Source organism: Phoca vitulina, unplaced genomic scaffold (assembly GCF_004348235.1).
Source record: "Phoca vitulina isolate PV1807 unplaced genomic scaffold, GSC_HSeal_1.0 scaffold31, whole genome shotgun sequence".
Classification (NCBI taxonomy): Eukaryota; Metazoa; Chordata; class Mammalia; order Carnivora; family Phocidae; genus Phoca; species Phoca vitulina.
This window is the reverse complement of record NW_022589734.1, coordinates 13,625,084-13,638,580: the sequence shown is the minus strand read 5'-3', so window position 1 is coordinate 13,638,580 and position 13,497 is coordinate 13,625,084. Positions and strand designations below refer to the sequence as shown.

The following is a 13,497-nucleotide window of genomic DNA, read 5'->3' as shown; positions in this document are numbered from 1 at the left end:
TTTGTTTGTTTTTTATGCTATTAAAACTACCAGGCTAAAATTATGTTTTGTGTCTTACTTGTCACTCCCGGAGCATTGCAGACTTGGCTACGTGCTTTTCAAAGCATGTAAGATTTCCAGCACGATGATACGACCCTCCAAGAGCCAAAGAATGCCACAGCCCCGTAGCTTCTAACTCTAATGCAGGTTCCTATGTTCTATTAGTTACTTTTTCGGTAATAAAACTCACAGATGGTGCTAGGTCATCAGATGACATAATCTAATCCCCTCGGGTTAGGAAGTGAAGGCCCAGGACAGATGCCTGCTCAGGAAACTGCAGAACCAGAACTGGAAGCCAAGGCTCCTGTCTTGTGATGAGTTCTGCCACTGCCTGTCACCTTCTGCTTCTCAGATTTCCCCTTCGTTTGGCCCTGGCGTCAGGATGATGAGTGAGTGACTGAAAGCACAGAGCTGGGTTCTCACCCCAAAGGAAATGGTCCTGAAAACTCCTTGGGTGAGAATCAGCAGCTGCACTCTCTCAAAGAAGACCGGGAGACGCGGATTTGGCCCGTTCACCTGATTTGCTGGATTCTGCACTATCTGGTCAACCCACTGAACGCTCCCGACGTCCTCTCTTTTAGGCCCACTTTTTACAGTCTGGCTGGAGATGCCCAGGGTCTGGCCATGAGGAAACAAACTCCCTAGCTGGAAGAGTGAACAAAGACGAGGTGAATCCGGAGCAAGGACACAGGCCAGCTCAACGCCTTGAATCCTTCCAACATGACCGTCCCGACTCCCCTCTTTCTCCCCCAGACCACGACCAGGGTGAGAGAGAGCTGGGAACGGTAACCTTCAGTGCGTGTTAGGAATTCCAAGCAGAGTTAAGTGTCCTTAGAGGAGGAAGGGGTGGGATGAGGCTTCAGTTGAGAGCTTCCTCTAGCACGTGCATGGTCTGTGTCTCTTCCCACCTGCGGTCTCGTCCCCACCACCGCCAGCCAGTCATGGGGGCGGTACTGGAACGTGGGTTCAGGAGTGAGAAGCTGGGCACCGTCTCCCTTTCAGGAGTCTGTTCTGGGACATCAATGGCCCGTTTTGTCAGTTACCTCCAGGTAGAACCGCTCTACAACAGATAAGCAGAGAGCCCAGTGCAGGCCTGCTTTCTACATGTCCTGTCTTTCTCTCTTTCTCCCCATGGACGATGCCACCCTGGGGCCGCAGATGCGCTGGCATCTCCCTCACTTCACTCCCCACAGAGAATTCTTCCATTTTGCCCTCACACACCTGGGGCTCTGCTTATTCTGTAGCAAAGCTGGGAAAGCAGGAATGAAGGGGAGAGAACCATGATAAAGGGTGCCCACCCTTAGGGTGGGGGGAGCTGCATTTGAAAAGATGGGCTGGGGTCAAGGAACTGCTCCTTTTTTTCCCCAGCCCCCTAAAAGACAGCCCTTTTTGTATTAGGTATAAAACCGAACAAGCGGGTTCAGGAAGCTGCCCAAAGCTATATCCACCCATCCCGTGCCCAGAAAGAAGATCTGGTTATATCCTGGGAGAGGAGTATCACTGTCTCCAAGAGGGATGATAACAGAGATGAGGCTCTGAGTAGTCACTGAAGGAAGAGGATGGGACCGTGGGGAAGAGTTGCATGGACAGAGATTTTTGTTCCATAGAAGGAAAAATGTGTAACAATCCAACAATGAGGCAGGCTCCCCAGGACGCAGTAAGTAGCTGTCACCACAGTATGAAGAGAGATCTGGATCACTACAGTGTGGACGTGTTACCACATTCAATGAGCGTGTGAGAGTGTGTGTGCACATGCAGGTGGTTAGATTATCTCCATTCTAGGGCTCTGAAGTCTGAGTGACACAAGACCAAATCATCCATCTGTGCTGAACAATTTATGCAGCCTGGTACCATTAAAACAGCATCCTCCAGGATGGAACCAAGTTAACCGTGAGACAGAAAGGGGCCCTTAAGTGAGGAACTAAGTCAGGCGGGAGGGGAGAACACCAGTACTCTGCTGGATGAAGTCTACACCTCTGGACGCTCTCTAGGCACCACGTTCCTCGCCTGTACTTGTGAAGATAATGAAAGCTACTGGACGGGGTTGCCGGGAGGGTACCAGAGTGTTCACCATGGGCCGGGAACGGGTTTAAACGCTTTACTTATGTTTTGGAATCCTTACAACTCCCATTTTACAAACGCGGAAACATAGGCAGACAGAACAAGTGACTTACTCGAGGCTGTCCCACTAGGAAGAGGCAGAGGGCAGCTCAGAGCCTTGCCACAATGCCTGGTACAAAAGAAGGGCTCCCTGCAACAGCAGTTAGAATGGGGGGTGGGGTGGGCGTAATACACTTGGCCAAGAGGGGGCGCTCTGGAGCCATTCTGCGCAGCGTGATGCAGGTAACTACAGGTTTCGGCGTCCGCTGTCCTCCTCTGTGAAATGGGCACACATTTCACAGGGAGGCTCAAAGAAGAAATGATTTAATACACGTAAAATGTTTAGAAGAATGGCAGACAATAAGCGCCCCGCGAACGTCAGCTAATACCACATACATGTGCCCCAGGTTCTAAACATGATATGTAGGGGTTTGATATATTAATAGAACACAGTGCCACAAGCATGTCCATACTATCTGTCCACAGACGCAACCACTCAGGAAGGCTCACAAGCTAGTGACGAGGCATGATCCACCCCTGGCCTCATCCAGTTGCGAGGAACGGCAGAAAATGTGCTTATCTGGTGGCACTGAGCTTCACCAAACCCAACGCCAGTGGACGCAGGTCGTCCTAGCTATTGGACGGTGGTGGTTTTTCTAAGGCGGTTATTCTCCCTGGAAATCTGCCCTTCAGCTTCTCCCTGAGCCTTTATTCAGGTAAAAGTTCCAACATGTGGCTGAGTGAATGGGAAGGGACCATAACAGCAAAGCTGGGGAAGACTAGAATGCTTCCCACGGACTTTCCCCGCAGGAAGCTCTTCCAGAGACACCCGGGATGGATTGGGGATGGAGACCGCATTCTACTCGAGTCTGAAGAATGGCCCGTCGGGCTGTCCTACCTGGTGAGCTTGGTGCCGATCTGCTGCCTCAACTCCAGTCTCTCTTCATCCGTCTGCCTGGGAAGGATGTTCTTTTCTTCGAGCTCCCGCTTGGAGGGCCTGTTGCTGAGTTTGATGGCTAAGGAGTCCTTCCTGCACACCTTCATGGCCAGGGAGGCTGCGGGAGGGAGAAACAAGTCCTTAACGCTGCCCCCCAGCTGCCCGGGCTCCACGCGGCCAGGGGTGGGCCACGAGGTGAAAGGCAGGCAGACAGACACAGTGGGCTTAACGCCTGGGGCTGGCTAAGGCCTTACTCAGAGCGTTCATTGATAGAGTTTCTGCGACCAACATGTTCTGTATACCTAGCGCTGTCTTGTGCATGTGAGGGGCACGCAGGGAGACTGTGATTGGATCTCTGCTCCCCAGGACCCCCAGCAGGCAGACAACATCACAAAGGAGGGCCGGCCAGGCTGTGGAGTGTGACAGAATGCAAGGCACAGAGTGGCCAGAGGCCTCGGGGGGCTACAGGGAGCTTCAAAGAGGAGGGGTTGGTGCCCACGGGACAGGTGTCACCTGAAACAGGTAGCTGCTGGAGGCCATCTGCAGGGGGGAGGCTCAGAGAGGACGGGTGAGCCAGGCGATCACAGGAGACGAGAGACCAGCTGGAGTAGAACCGGGGGCGCACGAAGGGAAGTAGAGTTGGGCAAAGTGGGGTGCGTTTGGGGCTGGAGTGGAAGCGAGGTCACTGAAACAGGCAACATTCTGGGATTTAGCAGAGGGCAGGGCTTCCTGGAATAAGCCTACGGTTCTCAACCAGGGGTGCTTTTGCACCTCCTGTCCCCCACCAAGGACACACTTGGCAAAGTCCAGAGATGCCTTTTGCTTGTCAAAACTGGGGGGCGGCAGGGGGAGAAGGGTGTTCCTGGCATCTAGTGGGCAGAGGCCAGGGGTGCTGCTGAGCATTCTGTAATGCACAGGGCAGTCCCCACAATGAATTCTCTGCCCTGAATGTCAGTGGTACCAAGGCTGGGAAACACTCAATTCTCAGGGGAGGAAACACCTAGCTTCTGCTCCCACTCATGGGTCCCTTGGGCTTTGGTGGCCCCTCTGTGGTTCTCTCTCTCCTGGACATTATTTTGATCATCTCTTTGCTCGCTCACCAGGCCTCTTCCCAGCTCTCCAGTTTAGCTGCCTGAAGCCTGGTGCATGTGAAACGGGGGAGAGACTGGGAAGCAGCACATGGTGGGGGGGATTCCTTTGGATTTTATTTAGTCGTGCTGGTCTTCTTTCTTCCTCCACTGGTTTTAGAACAAGGGCCTTGGGAGGAGACCTAGCCGGCTTCAAGTCCCCATGCTGCCTCTTAGATGGGAGGCTCTGGGCGAGCCCCTCCCCTCTCCACATTCTTCCCTTATTTGCAAAACAGGGCCAGAGCATCCACGTCAGCCGGTGTTTTAAGATGCACGGAACAGAATAAAATCTTAGCACATTGTCAGGCACACAGTATATATTCAGTAGAAGGTTGCTATTATGTAAATTCATTAAAAAGTTGACCAAATAGGGGCGCTTGCGGGGCTCAGTCAGTTAAGCGTCCGACTCTTGGTTTCGGCTCAGGTCATGATCTCAGGGTCGCGGGATCGAGTCCCACGTCGGGCTCCGAGCTCAGCATGGAGCCTGCTTAAGACGCTCTCGCCCTCTGCTGCTCCCCCACTCACACACACTCTCTGAATAAATAAATAAAATCTTAAAAAAGTTGACCAAATAATCAGCCTGTACTCACTTAACTGAAATTTACTATTTATGGCCAGAACACCAGATTTTGAACTTTGCTTTTTCATTGCTTCTTTGCACACGTAAAGGCCTTAAGTAAGAAATTTAAATTCAAGCCTTCTAGAGTTGTAGAGGTGGGCTTAAAAATGAATTTGTTGCATACACAACGGCTAGTATTTCTGAGTATTCTGTGGACTGAAACGGAATTTTAGGGTCCCTCCCTCCCTTTTTTTTTTTTTTTGAGGAAGAGGGTTGGATCCAAGGATAGGAATCAAAGACAGAAAAATCCATCTAAGAGATGAGAAATGGAGGCATGATGTTGCAATTTTTGGAGCTATGAGGGTGTCTGGAGGACATTTACCCTTTCATCTTGCCTAACTGAGCTGCCCTGTGACCCCGGGCCAGTGGACACCTGCACCCGGATTCGCAGCCAGAGTGGGGGGCAGCTGGGGCAGCCCTCCTCCCCCCCGAGCCCCACCCTCAGCGACACCCCACGATACGCACTGGTGTATAGTGCGCTGTCATCGTCTTCGTCCTCCTCTTCCTCCTCCTCTCTCGTGTACAGGCAAGAAGAGTCTTCGTAGTCTGATTCGTGAGGCACATTTTCTTTATTGTCATCACATTCAATCACAACAGTTGGCACTTGTCTTATTTCCGGAAGGCCCAGAGGTCCCGCTTTGGTGACACCGTCACCGGAGTGCAAACCAGAGCTGTGGTAAGAAGTGGAACAGGGGACCCGCTGCTCAGAGCTGTTGGAAGAAGGAGAGGAGAGAGGACGTTAAGTCCGGCCAACACGTCACATGAATGCATCAGCATCTTTTTAAGACTCATCTGTCCCATCCTAGGAGACAAAGGGTCTACTGGGCTATTCATGTCTCCTTTCTTACCTTACAGCAAAACATTTTAGGGCAACAGAGTTTCCTGAGGGATGGATGGGGGTAAGGTTTACACATCCATGTGGACATACTCAATGCCCCTCAACTGTACACTTGAAAATGGTTATGATGGTAATTTTTTTGTGTGTGGGGGGGTCTGGTGCATTTGTCACAAAAACAAAGAATTAAAAAAATATATTTTATTTATTTATTTGACAGAGAGAGACACAGCGAGAGAGGGAACACAAGCAGGGGGAGTGGGAGAGGGAGAAACAGGCTTCCCACTGAGCAGGGAGCCCGATGCGGAGTTCAATCCCAGGACCCTGGGATCATGACCTGAGCCGAAGGCAGATGCCTAATGACTGAGCCACCCAGGCGCCCCAGACGCAGAATTTTTTTAAAAAAGAATTTGAATTCCAGAAATATTTATGGTTGAGATAACATTTCCAAGTGTCAAAGGAAGGTTCATTTGCAACCCATGTGTTTCATAGGAGTAAGAGCATTAATTGGAGGGTAAAGCTAGGGATCCAGGAAAGAAAGAGATAATGCCTGAGTTTCTAGCTTCAAAACTACACAGCACGGCTGGTAGGGGCTGGGTGTGGGAGAGACTGTTTGAAATGTCATGGATGGAGATGCAGAGGAAGAGTAGAGGTGGGACCATAAGGCTGGAGACACATGAATGACCACCGTGGTGGATGGGGTCACGGTAAGTTGGAGGGATTTCCCTCCCAAGGACCCTGTCAGACTCTCAGCAGCCACAGGTAATGTCAGTCTAGTTTTTTTGTAGGTTAATTTTCCAGAAGGCAATGATGATGACATTCTTGGTTTTACCTCCTAAGGTGAACCAACTCAGATAAAAAAAAAAATATGTATCTTAGTTAAAAATGGTTTGCTTCATTAGAAAAGCCATATAAATTCACTGTAGGGAAATTAGGAGGGAGAGAGAGCACCAAAAATAAAGAAAAATAGTTATTTTTTTAAAAAAACACAGTCTCTCCTAGGCCCCTTCTAGCAATTTAGAATTCTTTCTATGACAGGCTCTGAATGAAGTCCAACAAGAAAAATGGAGCCAGGAAAGAGTGAAATTTTATAATTCTTCTTCAGGTTAACTGGAAGTGGCATTTACATCTTTCATTTATGGAATTTCTAAGCATAGGTGACTCAATGCATTTTACCATCCAAAAGTGTTTGACATTCACAAGGAAGGGGAGGGTGAGGTTAGGCTAAATTATATATCAATAAATTTTGCATTAGCATATCTTATCCAAAAGAAAAATTTTCTTCATGACATAGGAGTGCATGATGGTCTCCTTTGAAACATTCATTATACTTTAAATTATTGCCAGGTCTAATTGAAATTCAATTAACTTTCTTCCTTCCATTGTTTCCAAAGAGCTGTTTTTCTCTGTGTGTTTTGCACATAACTCTGCGGTGACACAGATGGAAAATCTAGTTAACACATTACGAGACGAGCTATGGTGTTCAAAGCAATGAACTCAATCAACTTAAAAACCCTTCGATGGCTGAGCAAGATTAAAACAGAGTTACAAAAGCAGAGCATCTTATTAACCGTTAGCAGTGTGAGGAGTCCATTTCCCACCTGACGGAGTGCCAGGGGCAATGAGAGCAGGCAGGTGAGCGAATGAGGGGCGGCACACAGGATAGGTGGCTAATAGGGGTTTACTACCCCGCCTGCCGCGTCTCCCTTTCTTCCGCAGGGCACGCACTGCCTCCCAGCTGCGCCCAGATTTCCACACTGAGAATTAAGGAAAGTAGACCCGGAAGAGGCAAAAACCTAACTGCACGGCCGGCCCATGTTTGCCCCACCCCTGCCTTCTCCCCTCCGTCACTGATAGTTTAATTAACAAAGGTTCTGACAAAGCCACGGAACCGGGGATAGGACAGGTAGGAGCAAGGTGTGAAAAGCAGCCCAGAGAAATGCCGGTGTGGTGGGGGAAGAATCTTCGGAGGCCAAAAAAAATTAGAAATGAGAAAGCACAAGAATTCCTTAAGCTAGAAGGTTCCACACTGTCTCAAGAGGACAGAGAAAGGAGAAATATTACGCAAAGAAAGGTAAGAAACTCAGCCTCACATCTGGCTGTGATAAACAGGAGCTTGTGGTTTCTCCTCCTTCATAGATACAAGGGAAGAGCGAGGCCTTGAGTAGGACAGGATCATAAGCCCCCCCTCCCCGGCTGTGGTGGCAGGTGCGAGCGATCAGGCCACCAGCCTTGTGAAAGAGGGACCGGTCACGGTGATTAGCGAGTGTGTTGGGGGCACTAGAGACACATCTGAAGACCTCGCCTGGCCAAGCAGGTCCTCTGCCTCAAGTATGAATCTAGCAGCTGAGAGAATGTCTAATTTGCCACAAGGATAAAAAAGGTGTTTCCCAGGAAGCGAGGTGAATCCACCAAAAGGGTCTGATTCATAAATATCCACTGGCTGCCGACTATATGTCAGGAAAGGTGCTGGGTGGAAGACAAATACCCTGATAATCCCATATGAGTAACTGGGGAGCCAAAGGACAGCAAGAAAAGACAAAGGAGAGAAGAGTCAGCTGAGTGGAGGCTGGAAAGGTTATTATGGGACCTCGGTCTGAGGAGTCAAGACACAGACCGCTTACTATCAAATCTTTACGTTGGGCTAATGATGTAACCTCTCTGAGCACCCATCTCCTTGGATGAAACTGGGTAAAACTACCTTTATAGCAGGGCCCGTGCGCATGAGGTGGCCTGTAGGCGTGCCCATAAATGAGGCCCTCTCCTGTTACTGACAGAAGCGACCTTCCAAGGGGATTCTAGACACTCTTGGCTTCGGACTATTCACACTGTTGTCAGGGCAACTTGCTAAAAAAACCCAGATCTCATTGCTTCGTCCGTTAGAACCCCGAATGCCTGCCCAGTCCACAAAACTAGTGCTCCACGAGTGACACAAATGGGAAACCCCGTTAACACCTTACGAGCTGTACTAGTCAAGGCCAAGAACTAAATCGACATAAACATAGCACCTGATTACATTTGGCCTCCAGCCCTGGTGGCTGTAGGCAGGAAAGGGAACACATTGCTGAGTATCAGTCCTAGTAAGGCTGGTTTTCTCTAATGGAGTTGTCACTTAGCAGATTTGCTCTCAGTGAAAGGTCTCACTGTTAAAGAGAAGTGAAAACCATCAGCCTAGAAGCAACAGTTCCAGCACAGCAGGACGCACGATCCCCTGCACAATTTGACCCATATCATTAAACCCACCCTCGCTCCCCGCCTACCCAGCCCTGTCCCCATACAACTTACCCCTCGGTCACATGCAACAAGGCATTACATGCTCTTGGCCTGGAATGTGCTCCCCTCCCACCTTCCCTGTGCTGATTTCTATTTATCTGTTAATACTCTGTCCCAGGGGATGCTTTGCCTACATTCTCCAGAGACTCCACCGTTGTGAACACTGTGAACGTCTGTTTGCTTGCTACCTCCTGTCCCCAACCAAGCTGGAGTCTCCTGGAGGGGCAGGGACCCTGTCTCACTCATGTTTGTAGCAGGTGTCTATCCCTGTTCCTGACACAAAGCAGACAATCATCTTTTATTATTTTTGCTGAGTGAATATGGGCTGGAACCACCGAGATTTAGGTGCTTTTCTAAGGGGCTGGCAAATCATTTTCACAGAGTATTAAGAATTTTTTTTTTTTTTTTAAATATTCAGGGAGGTACTTGTGGTGTATGTACTTCAGGGCTGTGGGTGCCCGACTTGGCCAGCACTTTCATCAATGGCTTAATGACAAAAAGGGCATCCTCATCAAATATATGGAAGAACTGAGACAGAGAAGGCATGGAGAGAGTGAAAAAAGGGAACATTTCTTGACTGTGTTGTCCCCTGTTCTAGAAACTTCTATATCCGATATCTCATTTCATCTTTATGACAACTCTGCAGGAGAAATGTCATTATCCTCATTTTATTAAGCAGGAAATTGAGGCTCTGGGAGGGTAATGAACAGGCCTGTGAGGACACAGGTAGTAAAGAAGGGCGCTGGAATTTGAACTCATCCTGTTTCAATATATGCTATACCTAAAAATTGAATAGGGGTCCTGGTAAGACTGTGTACTTGGATTAATCACAAACCCAACTGTACACATGTAAGGTGGAGGAAATGTGTAGAAGAGAGCATTATTACTTTATGTAAGTATTTTAAATCTTACTATAACCAGGACAGGTAATAGTGTTCTACCTTGCCAGTCAGGCTGCCCTTGGGCACTGAGTTTAAAGGATTCATTTAGACACTGCACTGTAATGGTCAGGATGGTGAAGCGACTCATCTGATGATTCCTCTGTTGACTCATCGGACGACCTCCTCATGTTGACTGTCTTGGCCTCTTTTGCTCCAAAATGCCAGAGTTGAGTAGTTGCAACAGAGCCTCAAATCTTCACTATCTCAACTATCAGAAAATGTTTTCTGAAATTTGTATGGAACCCTGGCTGGAGGTATCATAATCCCAGATTTCAAGATATACTACAAGGCTGAGGGTACTGGCACAAAAACAGACACACAGATCCACAGAACAGGACAGGGAGCCCAGAAATAAACCCACGCTTATATGGTCACTTAATCTACAACAAAGGAGGCAAAAATATACAATGGGGAAAAGACTATCTCTTTAATCAACGCTGCTGGGAAAACTGGACAGCTACATGCAAAAGAATGGAACTGGACCACTTTCTTACACTGTGCACAAACATAAACTCAAAATGGATTAAGGACCTAGCTGTGAGACCTGAAATCATAAAAACCCCAGAAGAGAACACAGGCAGGACTCTCTTTGGCCTTAGCAACACTGTTCTAGCTATGCCTCTTAAGGCAGCAGAAACAAGAGCAAAATTAAACTCCTGGGACTACACCAGAATAAAAAGCTTCTGCACAGCAAAGGAAACCATCAGTAAAACAAAAAGGCAACTGACTGAATGGGAGAAGATATATGCAAATGATGTATCCAATAAGGTGTTAATATCCAAAATATATAAAGAACTTATGCAACTCAATGCCAAAAAAACCAAACAATCCAATTTAAAATATAGGCAGAGGACCTGAATAGACATTTCTCCAAAGACGACATCCAGATGGCCAAGAGACACATGAAAAGATGCTCAACATCACTCATCATCAGAGAAATGCAAGTCAAAACCACAATGATATCACCCTACACCTGTCAGAGTGGCTAGTATCAAAAAGACAAGAAATGACAAAAAAAAAAAAAAAGTGTTGGTGAGGATGTGGAGAAAAAAGGAACCTTGTGCACTGTTGGTGGGAATGCAAGCTGGTACAACCACTGTGGAAAACAATATGGAGGTGCCTCAAAAAATTAAAAAAAGAATTACCTACAGTCCAGTAATTCCACTATTGGGTACTTACCAGAAGAAGATGGAAATACTATTTTGAAAAGATACATGCACCTCTATGTCTATTGCAGCATTATTTACACTAGCCAAGATAGGGAAGCAACCCAAGTGCCCATGGATAGATGAATGGATAAAGAGGATGTGGTATATAGATACAATGGAATATGGTGTGGCCATCAAAAAGAATGAGATTTTTTGCCATTTGCAACAACATGGATGGACCTAGAGGGTATTAGGCTAAGTGAAATAAGTCAAATGGAGAAAGACAAATACCCACATGATTTCACTTATATGGGAAATCTAAAAACCAAAATGAAGCAGCAAACAGAAAAGGAAACAAACCCATGAATACAGAGGACACACTGATGGCTGCTAGAGGGCATGGGGGGGCTGGACAAATGGACAAAGGGGAGAGGGAGATACAGGCTTTCAGTTATGGAATGAAGAAGTCACGGGGCTGAAGGTACGGCATGGGGAATACAGTCAATGGAAAAACAAGAGTTTTCTGACCTCTGGCTTAAACCAATATTTCCTAACCTCGATCATACCCACACTCATTTTTGTGTGTGTGCGCCATAGTTGAAGTCCATTTATACTATTTTCACTTTGTATCTTTAAGTCAATGTTTAAAAGAACAAACACCATTGTAGCCTCATCTTAAGCCCTACCTTTGTAATCATAGGTTTTATGTGCTAATTATTATATGTGTTTATAACTTATGTTAAAATAAATATGACTATTAAAACTTTTATAGAAAGTTGTCCTACACTCAACTAATGTACTACCAATAAATGCATATATAACACTTTGGTTAAATAATGGCCTAGACCAGATTTTGTCCACCTTGGCATGATTAACATTTGGGCTAGATGGTTCTTTGGGGTGAGGGTCTGTCCTATGCATTGTAGGGTGTTCAGCAAGCATCCCTGGGCTCTACCCACAAGATACCAGCAGAATCTCCTCCAGATGCGGCGACCGAAAATATCACCAGACGTCGCCAAATGTCCTGTGGGGGCAAAACTGCCCCTTTGGGAGCCACTGGCCTAGAATATCCAGAACAGCTTTGCTATGTGCTGCTTCCTCCGAGTTGTACCACGTGAGTCTCTTCCAAAGCAACCTCGGCATTGACCATCAGGAATCTGCAGCATTCTCTGGATGATTAGGAACCGTCCAGATTCTTTCTCCTGAGTTCCTGACTTGCTATGTTCCAGGCTGATCCTCGGAGGGTGGAACCATCCCACTGATGCTGTTAGACTCCCACCAAATAAATTCTCCGCACCCCCGCTCCAGTCCCTGAGCAGCACTAATGCCAGAGCTCCAAGCACACTCTGGAGTGAGCCAGCTTTTCTCACCATGTTGCCCAGGCCAGTGATTTACAAAAAGACACTCTGGTGGCCTGAGTCACCATGCCCTCCAGAGTACCTGTCACACTCGCTGAGGAAAAGCTGACTCACGTAATAAGATCCATTCTAGACCATTCACATAAAAACTCCTCGGGATGAAGCGCTGGGTTTGCTTGGAATTCAAACGGATCTCATTGCCTATGGTTTGTGTTCACTGTTCCTCTCCCCAGTAGCTGACTGGGAAGGAAAACTGCAGGTAAACTTAAAGCCTCTCATCCTAGCCTCCTGGATGGAGCCTGCCTTTACTCTTACTGCATTACTGCAAGCAAAGAGGACAAAAGTTAACATTTTAAATGCTCACCCTGTGCCATGCATTGGTTCACATAAGCCTCACAACCACCCTTTTGGATAGGTACTACTGTTATCCCCCTGTTTCAGAGAGGAAAAGCGAGGCACATGGCCAAGGTCACTGCTGGAGCGCTGCAGACATTACTGGACTCAGGCAGGAGGGACTGCAGAATCTTATCCCTGACTGATGTCACAATACCACCGTCTACGCAGAAGCGGAATCCCTGCTATGACTTTGAACTTTGTCTTCTTCCAGAGCCTTCCCCTCCCCACCCTCTCTAGGGCTGTCAAACAGACCTGATCATGTAATTCTCCCAATTAAGACCTCTGAAGGGTCTCACTGTCACCTCGATGAACTCCAGCACCTCTGGCATGAACTAGGGGGTGCCTCACGAGGTGGCTCCATGCTCCCTTCCAACCTTATCTGTTCCCATTCTTCACCGTCTACCCAGCGTTCCAGCCACACGAGGCCACTCACTGCTTCCCAAGCACACTTCGAAACTTCTTGCCTCCTCCCTCTGCTCCTGCCATTGCTCAGGCTCAGAACTATCCCCTCAGAGTTTGGCCTGGGGCATTCCCCCGCCCTTCAGGGGTAGCTCAAATGCCAGTTCTTCCAAGCAAAATTGTCTGATTTTTCCAGTGGACACCAGGCCCTTCTCTGTGCTTCCAGGCTCTGTTCCTAGCTCTGCTACAGCATCTGTCCCATTATGTTACTATTACGTGTCTGAGCACCTCCCCCCTGGCCCACGGACCTCGAGTGTCACAGACA

At 47.9% G+C, this 13,497-nt stretch overlaps 1 protein-coding gene across 10 annotated transcripts in view; it reads right to left on the bottom strand.

Moving 5' to 3' along the window:
• The window catches only part of PHACTR1 (phosphatase and actin regulator 1), a 557,340-nt gene that overhangs the window by 39,248 nt on the left and 504,595 nt on the right, over positions 1–13,497 (bottom strand). For all 10 annotated transcript variants that reach the window (XM_032424836.1, XM_032424834.1, XM_032424839.1 and 7 more), the window contains 2 exons: positions 5,288–5,532; positions 3,038–3,194 (listed from right to left, as the gene is read on the bottom strand). In XM_032424836.1, the coding sequence (XP_032280727.1) occupies positions 3,038–3,194; positions 5,288–5,532 (402 nt within the window). The remainder of the gene's footprint in view (positions 1–3,037; positions 3,195–5,287; positions 5,533–13,497) is intronic.